This window comes from Phaenicophaeus curvirostris, chromosome 8, assembly GCF_032191515.1.
Source record: "Phaenicophaeus curvirostris isolate KB17595 chromosome 8, BPBGC_Pcur_1.0, whole genome shotgun sequence".
In the NCBI taxonomy this organism is placed as follows: domain Eukaryota; kingdom Metazoa; phylum Chordata; class Aves; order Cuculiformes; family Cuculidae; genus Phaenicophaeus; species Phaenicophaeus curvirostris.
The window spans coordinates 5,672,030-5,698,175 of NC_091399.1; the positions used below are offsets into that span (position 1 = coordinate 5,672,030).

The 26,146-nt window shown below is 42.2% G+C and overlaps 2 protein-coding genes across 8 annotated transcripts in view; one reads left to right on the plus strand and one right to left on the minus strand.

Moving 5' to 3' along the window:
• Nucleotides 1-148: 148 nt before the first annotated feature.
• Nucleotides 149-24,094, minus strand: DPH5 (diphthamide biosynthesis 5). The gene is made up of 8 exons (XM_069862223.1): nt 24,045-24,094; nt 22,758-22,937; nt 19,453-19,577; nt 16,093-16,201; nt 4,399-4,519; nt 2,454-2,493; nt 1,287-1,390; nt 149-398 (listed from the first exon to the last, which is right to left on the minus strand). The coding sequence occupies exons 2-8, from the start codon at nt 22,890-22,892 to the stop codon at nt 175-177; spliced, it is 858 nt and encodes a 285-aa protein (XP_069718324.1). The 5' UTR covers nt 22,893-22,937; nt 24,045-24,094; the 3' UTR covers nt 149-174.
• Nucleotides 24,095-24,110: 16 nt separating this feature from the next.
• S1PR1 (sphingosine-1-phosphate receptor 1) overlaps nt 24,111-26,146 on the plus strand; it is a 57,430-nt gene continuing 55,394 nt past the window's right edge. For all 7 annotated transcript variants that reach the window (XR_011337842.1, XR_011337844.1, XR_011337845.1 and 4 more), the window contains exon 1: nt 24,111-24,236. Coding sequence is in view for 3 of the 7 variants with exons in the window: in XM_069862216.1 (XP_069718317.1) it covers nt 24,152-24,236 (85 nt within the window). In the remaining 4 variants the exon portion in view is untranslated. The remainder of the gene's footprint in view (nt 24,237-26,146) is intronic.

Below are 26,146 nucleotides of genomic sequence, written 5' to 3' on the forward strand. Positions count from 1 at the left end.
AAGCTGATACCAACTGGTGCAGCTTGTGGCCTCAGGTCCACATTCCTACATTGATGCCTTTTGAAACAACGTGCAATCTAACTACGCTTCGGCTAACTCTAAATATTCATAGGAATAACTTCATGCTCTCATTAAATTAAAGATGCAATAAAAATTTAAATGCCCTCTTTTTATTCAAGCGGTCCTTTGAGATGCATTATTTTCAAAACTGGAACTATCTACAGAAAAAAGCTTGAGCATTTCTAATTCCAGAGGATGCATCGTGCCTGTAACAATCAAGGAATGGAGTGGGCCACCTAATTCCACTGTGGACATCTGACAGAGTGTGCCTGCAGCTATCTTCTGATCCGGAGTGCCCACACGGGCAAGGCCAACGCAAACTGTGTTTTCAGTGATTTCTGTAAGAAAGAAGATTAAATGTTTAATTCATAGAGAACAGCACTATCATAAATGAAAAAGTAGTCAAAATGCTCAAACCTTAACAATATTTTAAGTCTCCAATTAATAAATCATTGGAGCGGCCTAGAAAGAAGCTTGTTCTTCAAAGCAAATCAAGCTGTATCTTGGGGATGTTCATAAACAAGAATGGGAAGGCAGCAGAAGTAGAATATGATATTCATTCAGGAATTGTGTTCTCTTTGAGGAAACTGCTGCTTCTGATTCATTCTATTTAAAGGATTAAATGAAAGGATTTCAATTTTAACAGTATTCAGAGGATAAATGTTTAAAAGGAAGAATACAGCTGGGTGGATTTCTATTAAAAGGATTTTTTTTCTGTGACACAACTGAGTCATCTTTTGAGTTGCTGTGACTTCAGCCTTGGTCTCACCAAATGTCTTTCACAGTTTGCTGTTGACTGGTGTTAAGAATTCAAGTTCAAAATCACAGTTCTGCATTGTTGAGTTAACCTCAATTCATGCTGTATTCACTATGAGCAGAGTGTGACCAGTCCAAATAAAACATAGCAGAGATTTGTGGAGCTCGACTGATTTAAAATGCTCAGAATCCTTCTGCCTCCTGCACCTCTAACAGATCAAAGAGCTCACAGTTAAAGATGGATGGAAACAGTACAGGGTTACCAACGGGAGGCTTTGATTTGGCCTCCAGGAGCCACTAGTGCTCATTCATCTGTGCTCGCTGAATTACTCTGTGTACAAGCTCGCCAAATCCATCTCATGACCAGGACTCAAGGCAACCCAATTTCACTGCAGAGCAAGAGAATTCTAAAATTAGGATGAAGGGACTAGATTTGAGAGGAGTAGCAGCAGACAGAAACACTGAAGTACCTGGTTCTTCTCCTTGAAGCCTCCTGTTTTGAATAATGGCGAGAAGTTGTTCTGCAGCTTGATTCACGCTCATGTAACGTGGCGGCTCATAAATCTTTCTTCCTCTGCAGGGAAAGAAAAGAGAAAAGGAGACAAATTGAACATAAGCCTGTTTCATTATCCCTAGTGTTCTCGCAGTTTATTTCAAAAAACCTCTAGACCAGCAAATTGAACCTAAACAGGCCCCAGCTCTCTGGCTGCGCCTTTTAGACAAGAGTGGAATTTTTAAGGAGGACAGAAGTCTCTTGTGCTCTCACCACACCTGTGCAGCAGCAGGGCATCCAGCTGGCAGATCATTTGAGTCCTAAAAGCAAATTCAGCTGCTGGAAGCAATATGTAGGTTTTGCAGCTACTCTTGAAAGATGCATTAGACTTAAATTGCAGGGCAAACTACTGTTTTTCTGTCAAATGCTCTGTAGACAGATGATTACAGACTGGAAAAATATTCTTAAATGAAATACTTTCTTTGCCAACTGTGGATTTGGTCAAACAAATTTTATTTTGAAACTCCAGAATAAACAAACCTCAATGATACTGTGAGACTTCACAATGTTAATTTAGACCAGAGTTACAGCGTGTGGATAAAGTAACCATTTATATTCACCACTATCAAAGCATGCAGATTGCAGAGATGATTAAGATGTCGCAAGAGCTTTTTTGAATAGAGTTAAACGAACTTAAAAGCATTTTCTACATATTGCTTACTTAGCTGTTTCAAAAGGGTGGTGTGTATTCGGTACTTCACACTGTTTCTAGCTGGTCTAAGGAAGAATGAATTCAGAACTATTCAGCTATTAATCTGTGTCTGGATGGGGCAGAACAGTAGTAATGCTTCATTTGCCAGGCAGAAAGCTTACCCCATCCTGACAAGGCTTCTCACAGAAACAGTTAAAAGATTATGCTCTGCTGCAAGTTCACCTGGTTACAGTAAATAAGCCAGGTCCTATCGTAATGAACAAAAAAGTTCCACTCCTTGTAAGAAACAAAAGACTGCGGCCACGGAGGAGCACCAGGGGAGAAGGCAGGTAAGTTCAGTACTGGGCTATGGGCAAAGCAGCTTTGTTTCTTGTACAAAACCCCCTTTGTAAATACACGCTGCTTCTATCTATTTTCAAAACAGTGACTCACTTCATCAGGTTCTCCAGAGACTGCTCCTTCACTTTAATATCTGTGGAACAAAACAGGTATTAGAACACAGGTTTCCTATAAGCTTCTCACTTAGTTTTTTGTGTAGGTAAAGCTAAATTTAGTTAGCAGATTCTGTAAACTTCATAACATTTTAGGTAGCAGAGGAAAAAGGAATATGGATTACATTCTACTAACTCATATAGTATTGTGATTCTATGCATGTGATTTCACCCAAAGCTAAGGCAAGTTTCACAGATTTCAGAGCAACACAGAGGAAGAGAAAACCTGCTGAGTGTACAAACAGCAGGCATATTTGCCATAGGATAGCTAAACGCCAGCATGTTTCAGCACACCAGGGTACTGGAGCTACTCTTACAGATGAGTACATTGTGGTCACAGAAGGTAACACAGTATGATTGACCGACAGTGATTGCATCACTGCCATGCAGGAACCTGACTTTCGTTAGCACTTCCTTCCTGTTCCAATCAAGATTTAGAACAATCTTCTGTTATGGGGAAAAGAAAAAGGATTTGGGCGAAAATAAAACAGAAAAGAGTACAGGTGAGATTCTGCACATCTGCAATTTTACAAAACTCACCACAGCCTCTCCAAAAGGCAATTGAACATTGTCTGTATTCAAATGCCCCCAAATATTGTCCTAGTGAAAGCTGGATACATTTCTAATCTTGATTTTTTAAAAATATATTGCTTCAGTTCTACGATCAACTCCTAGGCCACAGTGACTCTGATGAAAGGGGTTTTAAGTGCAAAGCTGCAAGATGATTAGTGCATAGTTTTGTCAGATTGCTCGCATGTCCATGAAGTCACTTTGAATTCAGAAGCTGAGCAGCACTAACCTCTTTATGTCATATTTGCTTACCTGGTAATCTGGTCTGGCTGGCTAAACAATCATTACATAGACCAGAGTGACCAAGCGGTATTAAGGAACAATTCATTTGGAACTGGGTAGTTTTCATCTGTGAGCTACAACTTGGTGCAGGAACCATAACTGTCCCTGAAGCATGAGATTTATAATACAATTCTTTCAAAAATGTACAAACTTCTACTTTCTTGATACTGAATATAAAAAAATTTACCAAGGAGCTCATAGAAGTAATTATACTAAATATCTGAAGAATACTTTAACATATTATATTTGTAATAATCCTTGTTTAAAACATTTGTCAAGTCACCTTTCTTTAAAACAAATTATGAGAATTCTGATGTTTTAGCCAATTTTGAAAACAAACAACTTTCAAGGCATTGCAAATCCTGCTGGGCAGTGATGCTTATACATTTAAATGGCTTTTACATTTAAGTGGCTTTCCGTCGAGGGTTGTTAGGTAGGATGAAGATCAGACAGCACTGTGGGAGGGCCTGGGGACAGCAGGAACAGTGGTTTCAGCTCCGTGGTCGGGATTTATTGCAGCACTGAAGCTTCTTACGGGACAATCACCTTTTGCCAAAACTTCCTTAGAGAGGATAATTAAGGAAAAAGACTATCACCTTACAAAACCGAAGTGTGGTTAAATATATGATTTAGCTCCTCAGAAAGTCAAATGTCTTGGGCTCTAAGTCAACAGAAGTCAATAAAAGATTGCTGCTATTCACTGTAGTCTGATTGTGATCCTGAGCTAGATCTAGCTTAAAGTCTCAGTGAGCTTCAGAGCAAATATGGGCCTCTGCTCCTTATTTGACTCCTACAAAGGCATGTCTTGTGTTTGTTTCTGAAATGGAATTAAGAAATTCCTGGCTGCTGCAGAAAGAACAGTGGCTGAACTGACTCTGAAGTACATACACTAACGTTCCAATTTTTGGTATATTTTCAAAGATACTTGCTAGCTAAGAACACGTTTAATCATAGACTTCGCCCCATGCCTATCACTCTTGTCTCTAGACACTGTGGAAGATGGTAGCTAAGGAACCAGGGTAGCTGCTGCTTACCAAGTAAGCACAGTGTGTGCATTCCATTCTGCCTGTTCTTCTTGATCTTGTCAAAAAAGCTTTCTGGCTTCCATGTATCTGTCCAGAAAACTATAGAAACTGTCTCTCCAAAATTGTACAACTGTAAAACAAAGCAAATGCAGTAACGCACAGACACAATAAGAAAAAAAATAGAGCATGCAATAAAATACTGTGAAAACTGTGAACAATTGGTACCACTGAAAAGTCCTGAGCCTAGTTTAAAAGTTCCAACCCACAGGGAGAGTATTTGCCTGTAAGATGTGGAGTTTTACTCTTTCAAAATACATAACAAAACATTGCACTAAAAATAATGCCTGCTTTTAAAAAAGCTGCCCTGCACTTCTCTCTCTTGACTGGTTTTAGTGCGTTCCTTTGCATTCCCTCCTTGCTTTTAAACAAAATCTGTAATTAGTGAAATGTTTTTGTCTTCTACATAATAGAGATGTGCTGCTGTTCTTTTACTCTCCAAACAGTAAAGCATGTTACAGAACGACTAACAAACTACCTGTAAGGTTTTAACCACCTCTGCATTCACGTTTCCAATGTATATTAACTAATTTCCAATCTACTTTCTGCTCTTTTCTACTTAATCCTGAAGTCCTTTTAAAGGCAAAACCTTTATAAGGTTAGCTCTAAAATTATAGATTATTATTATTTTGGTTAAGGCTAGGCAAATTCTAATAATGCCATAGTACTCACAATGTTTTGAGTCTACTGATACAGTAGTACTTGTTTTAAAACAGCACTTTCCTGCAGATGAAAGCAGCGTCACACAAAAGCAGTTAGTTTACAGAGACAGTGGACATGAAGATCTGAAGACAGGGACAGAAAGTGCAAGCAGAGGTTCAACATTTTTTTTATGCATACATGCTAAGAGGAATATTGCTAGTGCCAAACATACTCACTGGTTTTATTCTCAGTTTTAACACTATTTATTACTCTAAGTTCCTAATCTTGGTGAAGACATGAAGCAATCGTCTTGTCAGTCATTTCCAAGGATGTAAAAGCAAAAGTTCTGTGTAATATAAGGCAGCGTTTGGCTTGGAAGTTTTAGTAACCAACTTGAAAAAGAGAGAAAAAACATGCAGCAATTTTGGTCAGTTCAGCTCTGTAATGAGGCCACTCCAGATGGATCTTACAGCTTGCCAATATTCTGTCTGCTCAAGGCCACCAGAGAAACAACAGCTCTATGGACAAACCTCCCCACTTTCTCTGTGAACCTGGACAGAAAAACTGCTTTTCCGAACCCACTACAGGAGGCACTGTGTGTGCTCTTAGCTGAGCAGAGGACCCTGTGTAGAAGCAGCTCTGGCAGCTCTTTGCCACCTGGGGATTCCCCTATACGGACTTATTTTATTGTGGCATGAGGTTGTGGTTTTACCTCCTCCTGACAGCAGACCAGAATTGAATCAAAGCAGAAACATGTTTGTTTCCAGGGACCAAAAGCTCAAATTTTAACCATTCATGCTGATAGAAACGGTGTTTATTCAAAGATTCCTGGAATATTACTGAAAATATTTCCTCTTTTAAATATTTCATTCTAACACAAGCACAAGAACACACAGAGAACATTTCACAACTGAAAGGTTCTTCCAGTAAACTAAATATAGGTTGAACCAAATTAATTGCTCCTGATGTAACCTGTTAACTATTTCAAGGCTGTGTTCTAGAAAAAGGAAAAAAAACAAGTTAAGTTTTGCCTGTTTTTCATGTGGCTGGCTAGAATTCTCTTTATTTTGTACCAAATCTGAAGAAAAGCCATTGGAACAAGGAAATTCTCTCTCTCCTCACCGTTAGAGCACCTGAGTGCAAGTTAACCTGTAATCTCTTTGGTAGTATTCCTGCAGCCATGGACAGCTGCTGAAATGTCCAATACCTAACCAGCTTAGCAGCTGTCACCTGAAAGCCACTGCAGTCACTTCCCAAAGAGCAGCAGCCCCCGTCACTATGTCACTACAGAAAGAGGCCTCTATTAACCTCAGATCTTATCCCTCTGGCGTTTGAATAACCTGAGGGAAAGAAACTTCCACCTCTGCATTTTGGCAAAGAAAGGGATGTGCAGGAATAGGCAAAATGTTACTGTCTGATAGGTATTATGTTGGGAATCAGGTCTTTTAAACCACTCTGCCAAATACTCAAAACAAGTTGGGCATTCAACTTTATACCCTACAGCACTTGTTCTGATTTGTTGTTTTTCTCTTTTCCATTGATCATTACAAAGATTCTCCATCATCTTTGCCAACAAGAAGCTAAGCAAGTTATCCTGTTTGTGCAGGCACTGCCAGTCTGATTCACTGAATCTATCCTTTGTTTACCAGGTTCTGCATTGAAACTGAAGTCTGAATATCAAAAAAGAACAAAACATTTTTGTCAGAAATGGCCTAGAAATAACTCCAGAGTATGTTCACAAAACATTGCTATCATAGAAAACTGTTTATAGTCTCCAAAAACCACACTTCTTTCCACATCACCTGGAAGCACAGAAGTGGCTTCTGCACCAACAAGATGCAGTGGGGCATATTTTATTAATCTCTCAGAAATGCCTTTGCAACTTATACCCCACTACTAACTGAACGTCTAAAGAAGAGATTCCCTAGCATTCATGTATACATATTTTTAATTAAGAGGGGAAAACACTACTTTGGAAACCTTCTAGTACACCAACAATCTATGAATGCTGTGAAACTGAAGCAATAAGTGGTACCCCTATTATCTTTGACTACTTGTAACCAATTACCTTACAAGCACTTCTACAGACACAAACAAATATTTCTTTCTCATCCAGTGTCTGATCTTTGCAGCATGTGACATTTATGCAAACACAGGCGCTGTCCTTCCATGAGACCAAGCCTGCACTAAAGAGCAACACATAATGGGATCAGAATTACATAATTACATTTTTTACTCTCTCCCTGTACCTCATGCAGATTCAATTTGTTTTGAATACCGTTTCCTGTGCTGTGTTCTCATTTCTACCTCTTGAAATCTAGCATGAAGTACAACTTTCAAGAAAAGCTTTGCTGCAGAAACAGCAGGAAATATCAAATATTCCACTACTGTCCTAAGGACACAGCAGTCATAGAGGGCAGCAGATCTACTAGAGCCAGAGCCCATTGGCATTACAAAAAGATCCTTCCCATCAATCATAAAAGACTGAACAGGGCTCCAAAATTCCAGAAATCATGCTTGTTGTTGGAATAAAACTGTAACACATTTGATAACCAAGGTGTATGACAGCACAAGTAAGGATCAATGTCATACTTTGAGATTGTTCAGAAGTTGTTTAATAAGACAATGAAGAGCTCTGTACATTGTCAGTGAAATGCTCATGCTGCATGGTTTCTGGCACAGCTTTAAAGAGAGGCAACAGCAAATGAGATTTCACAGTGGTCTTCTGTGTGCTGCACTTTACATTAAAACAGCCGGGGTTTGGGAGCAGGCAAGATCTGTTCCTTACAGGCTAAAACATCTCAAGCATCACACTTGCACTGATCATCAGATTTCTCAGAGTGCCTGCATTCTGCTCAGGCACAAAAGTGCCAAAATTTCAAAGAGGCTCAATGAAACGGTTGGACAGGCAGTTCAGGCTCTCAGCTTGGAAACCAACCTTCTTACCTTCTCCCTAATGCTCAAAAACTTCAGAGAAAAATTTCAAAAGGTCATTTTGAAAGACCTCTGTCTTTGGAAACACCCCTCCCCTCCGCTCAAGCAGTAATTGGCTTAAGCAAAGCTTTGTGCACTTACATTTTGCAATGCAGTGGCTGAAGTCAGGAAAGGAAGCCAGAACTCTCTACTCCGAGGCAATGCTCTGCCAGCTAGAGTTTTCTGCCTCTCACAAACTACTGCACAAAGCCATTCTTCAATTCACACATTTGTCACCTCAGAACAAGCTATAACTTCCTATTTTATTTACACAAGCAATATGAAAGAATGACAGCTTTTGGTACTGAGGTGCCTGTTTTCAGTTAGCGTTTTTAATCCTTCTATTATGATTTTTCTTATTTTACTTGTTGTTTATATAAGCAGAATTGATTGAGGCCAGAATAAATTGTAAGAGAAAAAGTGCTGTACCGTGATCTCAGCTTGCAAAGCCTGCACGCAAGTGAAATTTCAATGAAACTACTGAACAAGCTTGTTAGTGGCCAGTGTGAAAAACAACAGACACCTGAAGCTGTCCAGATCAACAGTCCTCACTTAAAATATTGGTGTGGCTCATCACCACAAAAATACAGGGCATAAAAAGAAGGAACAAGTTGAGATTAAATAGGGAAATTAAAAAAAGGAAGATCCCCCCTCCCCTCTAAAAAGTACTAAAGCAAGAGGGAGAGACGATGCAAGATGGTTATTAAAGGTCAGTAGGGCAACAGCTGCAGAGAAACCAAGAAGTAAACATTTCAAAATGCAGACATTTATTTTTACACATCTTTCCCAGAATTATTGCTATATCAGCTGCAATGGTGACAAAGCAATTCTTCACTTATGAGTCCACCTCGTCTTCCAAAATGTGAGAGATGTTCAGAACTGGATACATGTCAGAGGAAGAAGGTAAAAAGGAATCTTATTACATTTTTCAGACCTGCACCTGTTCACACACAAATGCCTTTAAACCCTGTAGGACTGAAACATTACTCAACTATGTTTTGTGTTGCGATAGTCACAGGTGACGCTGCAGATAGTTCTCACAGAACAGGTGTGTTCTGCACATGAGGATACTGCACAGCCTGATCACATTTCACTGGTGGACACCAGGAGGCTTTTTCTCCTAAAGCTGTTTCTCAACGGGTTTTGGAAACTGTAGAGCACCATGCATTGTCCCAGATTGCTTCTTGATAAATCCCAATGAACATCATACATGGAAAAGCTAAGATATGTTTCGTTTGTCCATGCCATAAGAGTTTTGACATAATGCTATGCAACATTCATCTTCAAAAAAAAGGAACCTAACATGTCAGCTTTTCCCCCTTATCCTCCATAACCAGATTGCAACCCTCCAGACCATATACATCAGATTAAAGGGCTCTTGCTGTTCTTTATATTATATATTTTTGCCAGAGAACAGCTCAGAATGTTGGACAACCACCTACAAAGATGTAACAAGAATCAGTCAAGCTTCATTTTTGCTTGTAATTGGTCATATGAAATAACCACAAGCCTAGCTCTAGCCCTTTGCACTATCATATTTAGTACCACAGACTTTTAGCAACCCCGAATGCCTCTCATCAGGACCTTCACATGAAATTGAAAGTTTCTACCATTCACACACAAGGGGCTTTGACTCATTTTTGTACCACCAGGCAATAGATTGGCCCAGCTGTCCCAAAACCCCCCAGTGCCCTTAGTACATGCCAGAGAGAAAGGAACAGTGAAGAAAAGGATGCTTGGCAGAGGGAAGCCCACTCCACATGACTGCAGTCTTCAGGAGGCAGTTGAGACAAATCATATAAAAGCAGCTGAAGGGAAGAACAGATTTTTCTTCTGGCTGCTTCCTGTATCAGCACTTAGGAAATAGCCACTCCACAAGCAGAATAAAATTCAGCTATCAAAAGACCCAGAAATTCCAAACAAACTTGAACAGGACAAGATATTTCCCTCCAAGATAATATCACCTTATCTTTAATAACCTCCTAGGACTCTTCCCAGCAATATCAAACAATGATTCCTTCCTACCCATGTCACTTGGGATTCTAATCTGAATCAAAAATATCTAAAAAATCTGTATGGTTTAAATGGATGTTTCTTAGTCATGTTTGCTAGTGACAAAAAGCACTGAGCTGAGCAGCAATGGGGAGTAATAAGGTAGTGTGACTAGCACTGATTTAACCTTTAATTGGTTTGAGGAACAAATGCCAACTTCTGAAAGACTCAGAAGCTGGTAGTAAGTGAGAAAACCAACTAGTGACGGAAACAGTTTGTTTTAACTGTCAGTGAATAAAAAACATCTTGCACAGAGCCCCTCCTATTAAAGCAAAGAATATTTTTGAAGACTGAAGCACAGAGAGAGGGTGGAACTGAGAGGTTACACTCCCGCAGCTACTACAGTTTTCTATTTGACTTTGAGTACAGCAAGTAATGATAGCATCCTTCAGCTTTCTTACCTATGAGTAATACTTTTCTACTCGACACTGAAAATGTATGCATCTGTTCAGTAAAGACTCAAAACTAACACAGCAAGCACTTCTGCATTTAAGTGATCAGCTAGTAGTGAAAAGACAAAACTATTTTATAACTGTAATTGTCTTTCAAGAATGAACTGGACTGCAAGAAAAAAAAAACCGATATGAGTCACTGAAACAAAGAAGGGGACATGCAGATGTTTGTTCTGAAGTTATTGAGGTGGAAAGTGGGTATGTCTCAAAAGAAAGGCAGGTCTTTGACTTGACATGTTTTTCTTCCAAGCTAACCTACCAAAATATAAAGTAAATGCTTTCAAAACTAGCAAAACCACTCTCCCAGAAATGAGTGGCTGGTTTTAGTCTTCTGTCTCATGCAATGGCTTGTGTCCAGCCCTGCATTTCAGTTCTCAATCTTGATATTTTGCAGTAATGCCATTATCTTAAGCCATTTCAAGTTGCACCATTCCTTCCCACACGTAGGTCAGCATGGTGTAGAGTCTTCCTCATGTGTCTGACCATCCCTATTGATGCTTCAAAGATACATTACCAGAACCTGGTCTGAGAGAATTCTGTCCTGAGAGCACCACTGTGGCCAGTGACCTTCCCAAACTAACGCTGATGTCATGCAAATTAAGAAGGAAGGAAGAAGGTCTAAGTTAAAGATTCTGAGTTTTCTGCCTCTTTATTCTAGGGCTAAAAGCTTTAGCAATCAGACCTGTTCTGGAAAAAACCTGAGTGTAAGTACAGATAAAGCCCTGGAAGTCAGGCAAGGTTCTCCCTTTGCTCTCAGCTTGCAATGCTGAATTCTACTCAGATAGAGCCAATGCAATGTCTTGCTCAAGGGGTAGCTGAGCACTGGTAAGTCTGTTACCTAAAAATACTATTCTTTCCAAAGCTATGGAACCACAGTGCAGCTGCTTATGAGGAAGGCTGAACTGCCTCACTAGTTACCACCTACAAAAGTACTGAGAGTTTTGGCCTTTCCCTGGGGACTTGAGTGGCCCCTCCCTGACTCCCCCAGCAGTGTGCATGGATACCAAGCTGCATGACTTTTTTTTCACTGGGTGGTAGTTCTCCACACTACAAGAGGAGTCAGAGATCAATGTACCTACACTTCAGATTCCAGACAAGAGAGGTGAACTTGCATGGAATATGCCAAGAGGCAGCCACACAAGCATTTTTCCTGAGCTCTCCCCGCAAGCCATATTCATTTGGTTTTGAGGGAAAAGATGCTCTTCAGCCTTCAGAAAAAAAAGTCTGGCACAGCGAAGCACAGCAAGAACAGTGTAAAAGGATCCACAGCAAGCCATAGAGCAGTATGTCCAGTCAATTTATACTTTGCTAAGTTATACTATCCCCTGCCTTTGACAGCTATAGCACATTGTATCGAGAGCTTCCTAGAAGTTCAAAAAGTGTAATCTTCAAAACTAAAAAAACCCTGTTCTTTCTGCAAATACAACCTTCACCTTTGGAGCCTTCTAAACAGCTGCACTGATTCTGATAAATGCACAAGCCAGTAAATAGATAAAATAGAAAATAGATATTCATCCTTCTCTACAATTTGGCAGGAAATCTCTATGAATCGAAGGTGACAAGCCATTACCAATGCTCTACTGACTTCAGTAACTCATTACTGCACAGGAAAACTGCACAACTACCAGAGTGATGTTGGCTGTGCAGAAACGTTGCTCTGATGAGAAAAGACATGTTCTTCTGTGAACAGGCTGGGCTGTAGCTGCATGTCACTGAGGGCCTAATCAGCAGTTACAGCTCACTACGCACATGGCTTTCAGTACAGCATATAAAGGTGTTTCCTGTTTTTCTCTAGTAAGAAAGAAAGGGGTTTTGTATCACAATCAGATTGAAAAAAAAAAGAGCCAAGCCTTTTCTGTGGTGAAGCAAAAGAGGAATCCCTGCTATACTTGACAGCAACTTTGCCATTTAAAAAGCTAAACTGATAGCAGGAGACAGCCATGAATGTGAAGGCTGTTGAAAGAAATGATAAACTTCCACGACAACTCTAATTAAATCACAGGCTGCCTCGCTGTGGGATATCCCTCACTTACTGTTTATGCCTGTAAGAAGCAAGAAAGAGTTAAACATATAGCTGGTTATAGTCTGTCTGGTAACACAATACAATTGCTATTTCCTAAAATGCTTTATACAACAGCAGGAATGTTGACTTATGAGAAGGCAGCCCCTCCCAGGCCAGAATGGAAAAGGGGACTAAGGCCAGAATGAATAACATCACATTTCCTTCATGGGTAGTTCCCTTCAGTATCGGACAAGGAAAGAGTAAACTAATCTCCAAAACACTGCCCATACAAAAAACCTTATGGGCTGTCTGCAATATATTCCTAGTTACTTTTCTGCTCTTTTTTTTTTTTTAATTAACATAAGAGCTCTGTATTCCTCCTTTCTATGCCTACCTGGAGTTGTGGCGGAAGCAAACTTCCAGAAAACTTAGTCACCTGTTCTCTTTGGGAATATAAACCTTGTGAATGTAAAAGAACAATAAAAAGATAGCGGGTAGTATGAACTACTTGTCAACAGCCTTGCAGCAGAAGCAAACTTTGCATCACCATGAAGCCAAAAAGGAAAAGGGTGAGCCCTAGCCTCAACTCTCGAGTTACCCGCCCCAGTAAGCACAGTCATGCGACAGCTGCCATCTGTCTGCTGTACGTGTAGATTTTAGACACCAAGGAGCCTACTTCCTTCCTAAAAGATAATTTTGCCCAAGTCTTAAAGCAATAGGCAGGTATCACTATGAAAGTGATACTTCACAGATAGAATTATTAAGAAGGTGAGTATCATGCTGCATTCCCTTTAGCATTAGCATTCACACCTCAGAACAGGTGTCAGTGTTGCTGAGCTGTCAGATCAGACAGGGCTCTCACATTTCTAAACCATCAAGATGTGATCAAAGCCAGAGGTAACACCCAATTCACGGCAACAGATTTTCTGTGGCTGGGAAGCATTGAAATAGGGCAATTGGAGTTTGTCAGTGTAAATACAATTCTGTTCTCTGTACCCACAGAGAGCAGGATTACCCCCTCCATAGTCCAGGAGGAAGCAGTTAACTACCTGCTACACCACCTGGACACTCACATGTCTATGGGGCTGGATGGGATCCACCCAAGTATTGAGGGAGCTAGTGAAGGATCTTGCCAAGGCACTCTCCATCAGCCATCAGCAGTCCTGGTTAACAGGGGAGGTCACAGATGACTGAAGGCTTGCCAATGTGATGCCTATCTAAAAGAGGAGCTGGAAGGAGGATCCAGGGAACTACAGGCCTGTCAACCTGACCTCGGTACTGGGAAAGATTATGAAGTGGTTCATCTTAAGTGTGCTCACCAGGCACGTGCAGGACAACCAGAGGATCAGGCCCAGCCAGCATGGGTTCATGAAAGGCAGACCCTGCTTGACCAACCTGATCCCCAACTCTGACCAGGTGACCCACCTAGTGGATGTTATCTACCTGGACTTCAGTAAAGCAGTTGACACTATCTCCCACAGCATTCTCCTGGCGGCTGTTGGCTTGGATGAGTGTACTCTTCACTGAATAAAAAACTGGCTGGATGGCCGAGCCCAGAGAGTTGTGGTGAGTGGAGTTATATCCAGATGGCAGCTGGTCACAAGGGGTGTTCCCAGGGCTCAGTGTTGGGCCCAGTCTTGTTTAGTATCTTCACCAATGATCTCAGTGAAGGGATTGAGTGCTCCCTCAGTAAATTTGCAGATGACACCAAATTAAGTGGGAGTGTCGACCTGCTCTTCCAGGAAGGCTCTGCAGAGTAACCTGGGTAGGCTGGATTGGTGGGCTGAGGCCAATTGTATGAGATAGATACAACAAGGCCAAGTGCTGGGTCCTGCACTTGGGACACAACAACCTCATGCAATGCCACAGGCTTGGGGAAGAGTGGCTGGAAAGCTGCCTGGCAGAAAAGGACCTGGAGACGCTAGCTGATGGTTGCTGAACACAAGCCAGCAATCTGCTCAGGTGGCCATGAAGGCCAACAGCATCCTGGCTTGTAACAGAAATGCTGTGGCCAGCAGGATCAGGGAAGTGGTCATGCCCCTGTATTCAGTGCTGGTGACACTGCACCTTGAATCCTGTACTCAGTTTTGGGCCACTTGCTACAAGAAGGGCAGTGAGGGGCTGGAGTGTGTCCAGAGAAGGGCAACGAAGCTGGTGAAGGGTCTAGAGCACAAGTCTTATGTGGGACAGTTGAGTGAACTGGGGCTGTTTAGTCTGGAGAAAAGAGGCTGAGGGGAGATCTTATTGCTCTCTAAAACTACCTGAAAGGAGGTTGTAGTCAGGCAGGTGTTGGTCTCTTCTCCCAAGTAACAAGTGATAGAGGAGTAGAAAAAATGGCCTCAAGTTGTATTAGGGGAGGTTTAGATTGGATATTAGGAAATATTTCTTTACTGAAAGAGTGGCGAAGCACCGGAACAGGATTCCCAGGGAAGTGGTAGTCGCCGTTGAGGTGCTCAAAAAATGTGTAGATATGGCACTTCAGGACATAGTTTAGTAGGCATGGTGTCTGAACTGATGGTTGGACTTGATGATCTTACATGTCTTTTCCAATCTTAATGTTTCTATGACTCCATTAAATTTGAAGGTGTCAGTTGTCTGCTGATATTTTTAAAAATGGTGTTCTGTTTTGTTAAACTAGGAAGGAATGCTTCTTCCTTTAGTGATGATAACTTATTGTTCAAACTCTCCATTCCTGTCCATAGTACACCTGCATGCCTACACTCGCTTTCAATTTTGGTAAAGCGGGAGCTTGGATTAGGAGTTTCTATACAAAGGGAACCATTCTGAATCTTGAGAGGGCAGGTTTCTGAACGAGAACAAGAGAGGGAAGCTTCAACTAACTTACATGTGATTAGTTATAATACATACACTGACGTATGCAGTAAAAGTAAATAATGGACCTATACATGTGTAAAAGGAAGTAGTGAAGTATTTTTTTTCTTGGGGAACACTAGACCTTTTCTACTTTAGCTATACAAGAAGCATTTGTTCTTTCAGTGCTTGGCCAGGCAAATCCCTCCTCTTTCAGCATATGGGCAGAAAGGGAAAACAGGTGAACCTCAGAGAGAAAGAATGCATCACACACAAGATTTTGGAATCTGTTATGATCCGAGGTGGGCGTATAGACAAGCTTGTGCATGTATTCTTTTTATGACAAGAACAGGATATTGAGAAACAGAATAACAACCTAATTTAAGAATAAACCTATCAGGTGACCATCAATAACACGAGTAAAGCTTCATCTGTAAAATAACTTAAATATCAAAGTCTCCTGAGGCAGGGGGAAGTCAGAGAGCAGAGAAGAACCAGTGTTACTATTCTTTCACACATGGCTCTTCCAGAGGGACTTTTGCTGACATGTAGCATGCTGAAAAGCAAGTGTTAACAAATTCTGACAACAGAACTGTTACAGTTGCTACAGATCTTCAAACTTCAGATTACAACATGCACTGCTACAGCAGTAGAAGAGCTACTCAGATCTAATTTCAGCAGTTGTGCAGCAGCATGGGTAGAAAAATACATTACCTGTAAACCACAGCAGCCCACTGCATTCATTATTGAAGCATTATGAATGACCTTGTATGGAATCCCCAATTTAACTGCACGTAGTACTAAATCACTGTGTGTCGTGGCTCTGTATTAAGAAGGGAAAGGAATTAAAGGTAGAAAAATAAAGTGAGCAAGTGTTATTAGCATTACAGTTTGTTTTGACAGCAAAATTAAACACTTTACAACTAGGGCAATAAAGAGGTGCCAAAAGGGTAATACATTAATTATTATGGGAAAGTAAAAACTCCGATAAGGCTTCCACATGTCATCTTCCTAGCTGAAAATACAAGTATCCTTCCTATTGCAGCTTTCTGATATCATTAAAACTGACCAACACAATTGTTACTTTTAAAAGTAGCTTTGGCAGCTACTAGGAAAGTTCCATCTTCTGCAGGTGCCTGTTGGACTTCTCTTGAACTGTAAAGGTCAACTCCATTTGGCGCAGACTTCAACAAAATTCCAGTGTTTCCTTACTTGTTGCATTGCCAGCCCTTCTGCCCGCATCACTGCATGCTAGGAAACCAACCCACTCAAACAAGAACTTTGAACAGACTGAGGTAAACTGCATGCAGTACTTAGAAAAACCACCCTTAACTAAATCAACTTTTTTAATATTTAAGCCAAATTAACAGTGCCTAAGTTTGAGTGATGAAGTTTATTCTGGAATAATTAAGAAAATTTTAGTTAAGCTTTGAACTCAGCCAAATTTGGCTCCAGGTCTAATGCTCAATAAACAGCTTGCTCTGACTGGGGCAAGAATTACTAGGCTTGTAGTTAATGCAATTGGGATTTGAGTCCTGCTAAGATGGTAAGAATTTATATATATCCGGCAAATCTTTGAAGTGCAACATGTTTACATGTTTATCTTTCTCACATGTATGCTTACAGACACGCTACACACTCCATTCTCCATGTGAAATATGAAAATAAACCTACAATTTCCCTAAATTTATCAAACCTGAAACATGGCCTTAGCCATCTCATTCCCAAGATAAACCACACATTTCTGTGTGGCCATTCCAAAGAAGGAAGCAAAGAAAGCAACAGCACATGCCAATCGGAATAATTAAATAGAAATACTGCGTTCCCCCTTGCCTGTTTCAGTTACCCTAACAGAATTACCCAGATATTTAATCTGATAATTTTGACACTGCATGTCCGACTTGCACCAACCAGCAGATTGGGTGCTTCACACTGGAACACAAATGTGGCAGCAGCTGGCAAGGCTGTAAGCATCAATCTTCTGAAAAAGAGATCAGTTTCTCTGGAGGGGAAAAAAATAGAGGAATCTGAATTTGGGAAGTCAAGGACCTGGATACAAACTGGCTCGAAGACCTAGAAGAATGCAGTAAAGTGATCTAAACCAACACTTTGGTCAGTAAACAAACTACGCTCCTGACTTCCACAAGCAAAGGGGACTTAAAAATGCCTCCTGTAAGAGAAGAGGGCACTAGTTTAATGCCTTGTACTACTCTCTTCACATAGACAGGACATGGAGCACTAGAGGATTTTGTGGTTATGCAAATACTGACCAAGGGATCAGCTGGCCTTATTCACTGAAATTTGCTCCAGCCAGTATTTTTTCCCAAGAGATCTGTCCACAATGAGTGCAGCTAAAAGCAGAAGTGTCCTCATGAGCACACTCAGCTCAGCAAAGGTTTCGTGGAGTCAGCCCTCGCACCCAGTGCAACACTAGTATTTTCTGTCACAGACACAGACTTTAAGTTTTATAGGTAATTTTAATAGGAATGGTAGCACCAGACCAGGCAAAGGTGGGTTTTCCAGTGCACTACTAAAATTGTCAGGCTCCTGCCGGTACATCCATGGCTGTTACCACATATGCAGCCACAACCTTGCAGTGAACAATAGTAAGAATGAGAAAGGCACAGCTTGTTTTATCCCTTCAACCATCAAGCACCAACACCTGAGATCTCCTAAGGCTGCCAAGTACTCTTCTTACTGGCAAATACACTTGAAACTACAATCAGCTGAAGTCACACGGCTTTTATTCTCCCATGTGGCTTCTCTTAGGACAGAACTATTTGGTACTCCTTCCTAGTAACCTCATGAATCCCTTGACTCTTAGCGCTCTGTGTGGGCATAGGAGCAGTTCTAGCTGCAATATTAACAACTCAGAACATGATCATTTAGAGAAAAGCAACTCATTCAAAAAAGGCTAGTTTTCCACAATGATTTAGGGTGTAAATCAGAATTGAAGTATTTTGACCCTGAAACTAATGATAACTGAGGCAGGTCAAGATACTGCTTAAAGTAGCAATGTCATTTCGATACATGTAAGTTTTTTTTGTTTTTTTTTTATCTTGTGTACTTTTATCAGTCACTGGATCAGAGCACAAGGGTACAGGTAATGTGGCTCTACAAGAACCCTAATTTTCATGTTAACATGCACTGAAATAGTAATTAATATTTCCAAAATACAGCATCATCTGCCCATAGGTACTAGTTTAATACAATATTCTCTTGCCAATTCCCTTCAACCTGTATTTACATAAATTATTCGGTTTTGACATATGTGCACACTGCTGCTCTTTTTCATAAACTCTCCCTATTTTTTCACTCACAAATAGGGTGATCAGTGATTTGATTTTCCTTGTGCCCCTTAACACTGAGGTATAAATCTTGAATCACCAGCTGGAGACTAAAAGCTCTTCTGTATGGTTTGACATTACAGATTGATGATTCCTGACTGAAAAGACAGAAGGAGATCCTTCTGATGATAGGAAAAAGTCTATACTTTTCAGCAGGAATAAAAAGTGGAAACAAAAGGCTTAATAAATCAAAAGGAGAAGACATTTATAATGACCTAATCGATTTTAAAAACTAGCACATATCAAAGCAGAAGCACTGTACAGCCAACAATGAGTATTCATTCTAAAACAACTGAGCATAAAAGCTGCAAATGTCCAAGTGGCATCTAAAAGAACACCCTCTCAAAACATAGCCCATTTCTTAATTGTGTGATATCCTAGAATTTTTTCGGTTAGCAGATAAAACTTGGAGCAAAATATTCTCTATAAAAGCTAGCACGGAGAATGAAATTATAAGTGAGCGCTGAAGGAAAGATTTATACATCTTGGAGGGTCCACATTCCTATCCATAAGGGATATCTAAGCAACAAAACTCCAAAGCAAGATAAAGTGTAGACAATTGCATGTATATTTTTAATGCAATAAAAAATAAACATAGACATAAAAAGTGCCTCTGGTCTGAAAGTCAGCTTCTTCATAAAGAATTACAGTTATTGAGTATGCCTCCTTCTTACTGAAAAAATAGAGATCAAGCTACAGTAATAATTAAAATATTGCTTTGTCTTACCCGAAAGGATCGCCAACTACAAGAAATGCGACATCACAAACATCAGCTTCTTTTAAAATGCTATCTGCTTCTTGTTCCACTGTTTCTCGATCTGCCAAAATCAATTCTTTCCCATAAAACTCTTCCTAGAAATCGAAATCAATAAGAAACACCAAAATAAGACACTTGGGAGTGTTTTTGTATCTCTCAGGTTGCTCACTTGGGAAGACAGACAATGGACACTGGGAAGGCCAACTTGATTATTCTCCCCAGGAGACTGACTCAGGTCTCAGAGAACCCTGCCTCCCCTTGTGAGAACACCTGAGCTTCCCATAAAGCAGCTCCCGAGTTGACAAAAATCAGTCAAGTGCATTATTCTGATACTGACTTGTTTTTTTACACCTTCTCTGTCAGCTAAGGAGCTGCTACAAAAGGAGCTCCATCACACCTGCATATCAAAGTACAGTATTAGGTACAGTACTCAGTTAAATTAACTGTAATCTAGGTACAAATAATTTAACTGGTCATCCTACTGTAAGGCATCCCCTCTCACAAGTATGAGCCTAACTTCTTAGTTAGTTGTAATAATGACATCAAACCAGACACGAATGACACCAGCTGTACCACAACCTACTTATTTTAGATTCTTCCTTAGCATAATACATTGTAACTAACAACATCTAATGAATGATTTCATATTAATTCTTCATCTTCAGTTCTCTGTATTGAGACAAACACGTATTTGATCATGACCTTTGCTTTTCTGCTGTGGCTCAGTAATCATTGTGTCTCTTTGTATGTTTTAAATACCTTTATTTACAGAATCAACCCCACATATGTAATAAAACTTCAGTTAGTTCTAGAAACATGTTGTCTGACTGTCCTAAACACATATGTCTCTCTAAGTCATGTTTCACCATGCATTTTGCATGTTCTTTACATGACTAGGTAAAAGGGGTTTTTTAAGCGCATAGACCAAAAAATGTGGGTTTGCTTTAAAGACTATTCAGCAAATTTGGGCGGTATTACAAATGTTAACAAATTGATAAAACTATTAAGTCAGTTGTGGTCCAGAAAGATTCTCCTGTGACTTCAGTGACAGCTTGATCTTTGCCCACAAGTAACAGTGAATTGGCAAGAGAATCATCAGATTTGTACAGAAGCAGAGTAGTGCTTCCATTAAAAAATCCATCTAATAGTTGGAGTACTAGATCAGAGAACTCAGTCACTGGGTTCAGGTCCTTTTTACAAAGATGACTTCCTCAACACTTATTTATAAGTTTCTCTACCTCTGTAAAAGGAGGATGCTACTTTCCTTATCAAACATCCTGCAACCTGTACAGATTTGATAGAAAGGGGACCAAATGAATGTATAAGCAAGTCTTGTATCTGTTGATTCAGAATGGTTGATGGCCACCCTGGAGTACTGTTGAGATCTATACTAAACAAACAACATCAAATTTTGTCACCCCACTTGTTTTTATTTGGTATCTTATACCAGACACACATTGGCAAGTAGTACAGCACAACAGGAGCTGATCTACAAAGCAAAGCACTTGGTGCTGAGAACTCAGTAGCAGTGCCACGCATATTTTGATGCGTTTACCATTGCACCAGACTAACTTTAGTCCAGTACTGTGAGTGAATGCACACAACACAGCATATCAGGTTCATTCACAGAAGCACACTTTTCGTTTGTTTTCATCTAATGGAATCTATTTGCATGCTTAGAGGCTGCTCCACAATGTAAATAAAGGACATTAACCAGAGAACATATAACAAACACTCTCCTGACAAAAACTGAAATGTGACTTACTGGGAGGCCACTGGGTCCAAACACATTTTTTCACCAAATTAAGGGCCAGCTTAGATGGTCAACATTAAATAGCTTTTAATATACATTTTAGGTGAATAAGATAAACAGAGCAAGTCACGACATTTGAATTTAGAGATCTGATTTTAAAAGCATCAGCACAGGAGGATATCTAGAAAAAGCCTGCAGGAAAGAATCTGGGTTGTATCTCTTGAAAACTTCCCCATAACTTTTCATGCTGCTTAGGAGTGACCTTCGGATTACTAAGTAAACCATTTGGCATTGTTACTTGTATGTAAACCGGGTGTATTATCAACATTTGGTGATGGATTCCTATATTCCCTCCTAGGAAGTTTCAGGTAATATAGCATCTTTTACTTTGTGTTTATTGATCACTTTTCCCAACTATCTCATCTCTGGGACTTCAAGGTCTCCAAAAGACTTAAAATAACAAAATAACAAACAAAATGAAACAAATTCCCCCCCCCCCAAAATAACCACACCAAAAGTATTCAGCATTTTTCTGTTAGTCAATGTTTTATTTTCAGCTAGCTAGGGATCCATAATTATTTAATAGCAAATGCAGATTTTGCAAAGTAAAAATATCCAAGTAATCATCACTATTTTGCAATTTTCCAACTGTACAACAACAACAAAGAAATAACATTTTGTTTTGAATGGATCAATTTCAATTCAGATTGCTATGGTGTATTGAAAAAAATAGATAAACATGGAGCAAATCTTCATTCGAAATACAGATATACCAGTGATGTCCTCAAATATTCAGTCTACCTTGTATCTGGAAACCATATAATGCTCACTGCAAGCTAAACATCTCAGGTGCTGTACGTACAAACAGATATGCATACGTTATGGCTATACACCATCCAAGACCCAGACAGCACCTCTGTATAGTACTACACAGCTCATTCACAGGCAAGAACCCTGTTCCTGGGGTATATAAGCCCTTTTTTGGTGTTTTTTGAAGATTAAACTTTCTCTTTCCATGACAGGTAAACCCATCAGAGTTATAATTCGTACATTTTTACTACTTCCTCCATAAGGTGTGTTTGCTAACAAAAAGCTTATCACCACGTTGTTCAACAGCCCATCTCTGACTGAAATGTTATGTTCTGGAAGTCCCAACATGGTGAAACAGCCTGGCCCACAAGGAAATATGGAAACCTGAGACATTAGAACTATTACTCTCAGAAGGCATCACAACACCTCAGGCTGATACAGAGGTTTAAGTCTCTAAAACATGTATTTTTCTTGCATGCCTTTTATTTTCTTTTTTTTAAAAATCAAATCAGACATTTTCCTGACCAATTTCTCCAACATTTCAGGATTGCTGTGTTGTTAGAACTTAATATTTATAAGTGAAGGTCAGGTAATTACTTTTTTTGGGAACACCACCGCCAGTTTCTCCATTACTGGTCCACCAGCCCCAGCCCCCTCCTCGCTTCTGGTGCCAGGTGTAAAGGCTCTGTGCCACTGCAGCAGCCAAACCTACCAGTGCTTCCTTGCCCACTGTGAGGATGGATGTGTAGGCCTCCAGGTACACCCTATGGCACTGCCTCACCACCTCCAGCCCCTTCACTGTGATGTCCTTGGCATCCCCCAAGCCCAGCCCGACCAGGTACAGCATGCTTGGGGAGGCCACCACAGCCACCAGGCTCACTGCTGCTGCCACCTGTTATGGGAGGCAAACAAGGATCAGCTGGGTAGCCACACAGCCCTCACCCCGCATCTCCCCACTCCCATCACCCATCTCTTCACCACCCCCTTCCCCAAACCTTTCCCTCACATAGAACCCAACATACAACCTCTCTCCTCACACAGCCCTCCACACCTCACACATACACCCAGCCCCCTCCTTCCTCACACAGCCCCCTCCTTTCTCACCCAGCACCCTTTCACACCCACAAGACAGCCCCCTCCCTCGACAACCCCCTCTCCTCACACAGGCCCCCCAGTCCTCCCTCTCCCCCCACAGCTCCCTCTCCTCATGCCTCCTCTCTCCCCTCATACCTTCCTTTCTCCCCACCTCATACCTCCCTCTCCCTTCAGTCTCCTCTCCCTTCTCATCCAGCGCCCCTCCTCACCCCCCAAACAGCCCACTCCCTCCACACCTCTCTCTCCTCACACAGACCCCCCCAGTCCTCTCTCTCCCCCCATGCCTCCCTCTTTCTTCCTTGCACAGCCTCCCTGCTCATGCCATCTCTCCCCTCACCTCTCTCTCATCTCTCTCCCCTCCCAGAATCACCTCCTCACACCCCCCTCTCTCCCCATGCCCTCTCCCCTTCCCACTCCCCTATGTCCTCCCCCCTCTCACACCTCCCTCTCCCCATGTCCTCTCCCCTCTCACACCTCCCTCTACCCACCATGCCCTCCCTCCTCACACCTCCCTCTACCCACCATGCCCTCCCTCCTCACACCTCCCTCTACCCACCATGCCCTCCCTCCTCACACCTCCCTCTACCCACCATGCCCTCCCTCCTCACACCTCCCTCTACCCACCATGCCCTCCCTCCTCACACCTCCCTCTACCCACCATGCCCTCCCTCCTCACACCTCCCTCTACCCACCATGCCCTCTCCCCTGTCCTCTTCCCCCTCACACCTCCCTCTGCCCACCATGCCCCCCACTCACACCGCCCTCTCCCCCATGTCCTCTCCCCTCTCACACCTCCCTCTTCCCGCCGTGCCCTCCTCCCTCACGCCTCCCTCTCTCCCCCCTCACCCCCCCTCTCCCCGCTCCCTCTCCCCACAGCCCCCCCCCGCCCAGGCCCGCTCCCCACCTGCGCCCCGCGGCCCGCGCCGCCGCCAGCAGCCCCGCCCCCCGCCGTCGCGCGGCGGCCGCAAGGGCTGCCGGGAGTTGTAGTCCCCGCGCGAGGAGCCCGCCGGCATGGCCGCGGCGGAGGGGGCCGGGGGGGGCGAGTGCCCCGCGGTGCCGCTCGCCAGCGGCCGCAGCATCCCGGTGCTGGGGCTCGGTAAGTGCCTCTGGGATGGCTCACCGCCGGGCTCGGGGAGGAGCCGCCCCCCTCTCCTCCCGCAGGCTGGCTCGGTAGCGACGATCCCCCTGCAACGGGACCTGCCGGGGTCCTCGTGCAGAACGGGGCTTGTCCGCCCCCCCGGGGGTCGGCGTCTGCTTTGAGTTTGTTTCTTAATGAGGCTTTAATTATGCTCGCGCCCCGTGCGGGAGCCCCAGCGCAGCCGAACCCGTTGGGGCAGCGCGATCAGGACTGCGGGGGTTTGTGTTTTTTCTGCAAGCCGAGGTGTGGTGACCTTACTCCGGGGTCACCAAACGCGCTCTTTTGGCTGTTTCTCCTACAAATGCGTGTGAGCTTAACGTGCGGCTTCAAGAAAAGGAAATTCTGCTTGAAAATATGAAAATGCAAAGGGAAGTCACTGGGTTACGAGGAGTTCTAAAGCAATAAGTTTGGTTAAACTCTTGAAGAGTTTATTTTCTAAAATGAGAACATGGGAAAAAGTTAGAAGTCCTTATAAGACCATGTTAGTTGTTTAAGTTAATGCCAGTAACAGTTCAGGAAAGGAATTGCATTCGCTCCTAGCAAAGCCGCATGAGGTTCAACAAGGCCAAGTGCGAGGTCCTACACCTGGGTCAGGGCAATCCCCAATTTCAGTACAGGATGGGGGATGACGTGATTGAGAGCTGCACTGCGGAGAAGGACTTGGGGGTTCTGGTCAATGAGAAGCTCAATACGAGCCAGCAACGTGCGCTCGCAGCCCAGAAGGCCAACCCTATCCTGGGCTGCATCAGAAGAAGCGTGGCCAGCAGGGCAAAGGAGGTGATTCTGCCCCTCTATTTCTCTCTTGTGAGATCTCATCTGGAGTACTGTGTCCAGTTCTGGAATCCTCAGCACAGGAAGGACATGGAGCTGTTGGAACGGGCCCAGAGGAGGGCCACAAAGATGATCCGAGGGCTGAAGCGCCTTCCATATGAGGACAGGCTGAGAGAGTTGGGCTTGTTCAGCCTGGAGAAGAGAAGGCTCAGAGGAGACCATATTATAGCAGCTTTGTAGCACCTGAAAGGTGCTACAAGAAAGTTGAGGAGGGATTGTTTACAAAGGCCTGTAGGGATACGTCTATGGGGAATGAGTATAAACTGGGGAGGCACAGATTTAGACTAGACATAACAAGGCATTTCTTCACCATTAGAGTGGTAAGGCACTGGCACAGGTTGTCCAGGGAAGTTTTGGCTGCCCAGTCCCTGAAGGTGTTCAAGGCCAGGTTGGATGGAGCCTTGGGCAGCCAGGGCTAGTGGGAGAACTCATTTTCCTTCAGCTGTTTGAGAAAAAGGGGAAAAGAATTATTATTTTTTTACTGAACTGCAGATGGTATGAATCCAAGCTTGCCTTGCAGCAGAATACTCCTTTTAGTGGTACATAGGACCACTATATAGTATATATAGTATTCTGAATTCCAAATCCATCTAATTGCTGGATTTGCTAACAATTAAAAAAGCCAAGCTATTAAATGAGTAAATCCTATACTTCCAAGTCAGCATAGGACCCTGTGAGCAGAGGAGAGTCAGTACCAGTAATTCTGTGGTGTCAGAGCACTCTCCGTGCTGTACGCCTAATGGATAGAGACCATTAACTTTCCCAAAACAGGAGATGGAGCAAAGCCTGCTTGGAAGATGTGCCATGGAGAGGTGAACACACCAAATACATTGCCATGACCACTGCATACTTGACCAGATTTTTCTGTTTGTTTTGTTTTGTTAATATCAATTAGTTTTTATTCCTTGTAAAGTAAAGAATTAATTTGTCTCATGATTGAAGCCTCAGATTCTTTTGGTACAGTGTTTGAGAATCTCCCTCTGTTTCTTCTTAGGAGTCTTTCCAGAAGCCTCTTTCATTCATAGCATATTCTAAAA

Coding starts and splice junctions, on each gene's coding strand:
- DPH5 (XM_069862223.1), bottom strand. CDS start 22,892: ATGCTGTACCTGGTCGGGCTGGGCTTGGGGGATGCCAAGGACATCACA. Junction 4,520..16,092: donor TGGGCTGCTGTGGTTTACAG/GTAATGTATTTT, acceptor TTTGTTTTACAG/TTGTACAATTTTGGAGAGAC. Junction 399..1,286: donor GCTTCAAGGAGAAGAACCAG/GTACTTCAGTGT, acceptor TCTTTCTTACAG/AAATCACTGAAAACACAGTT.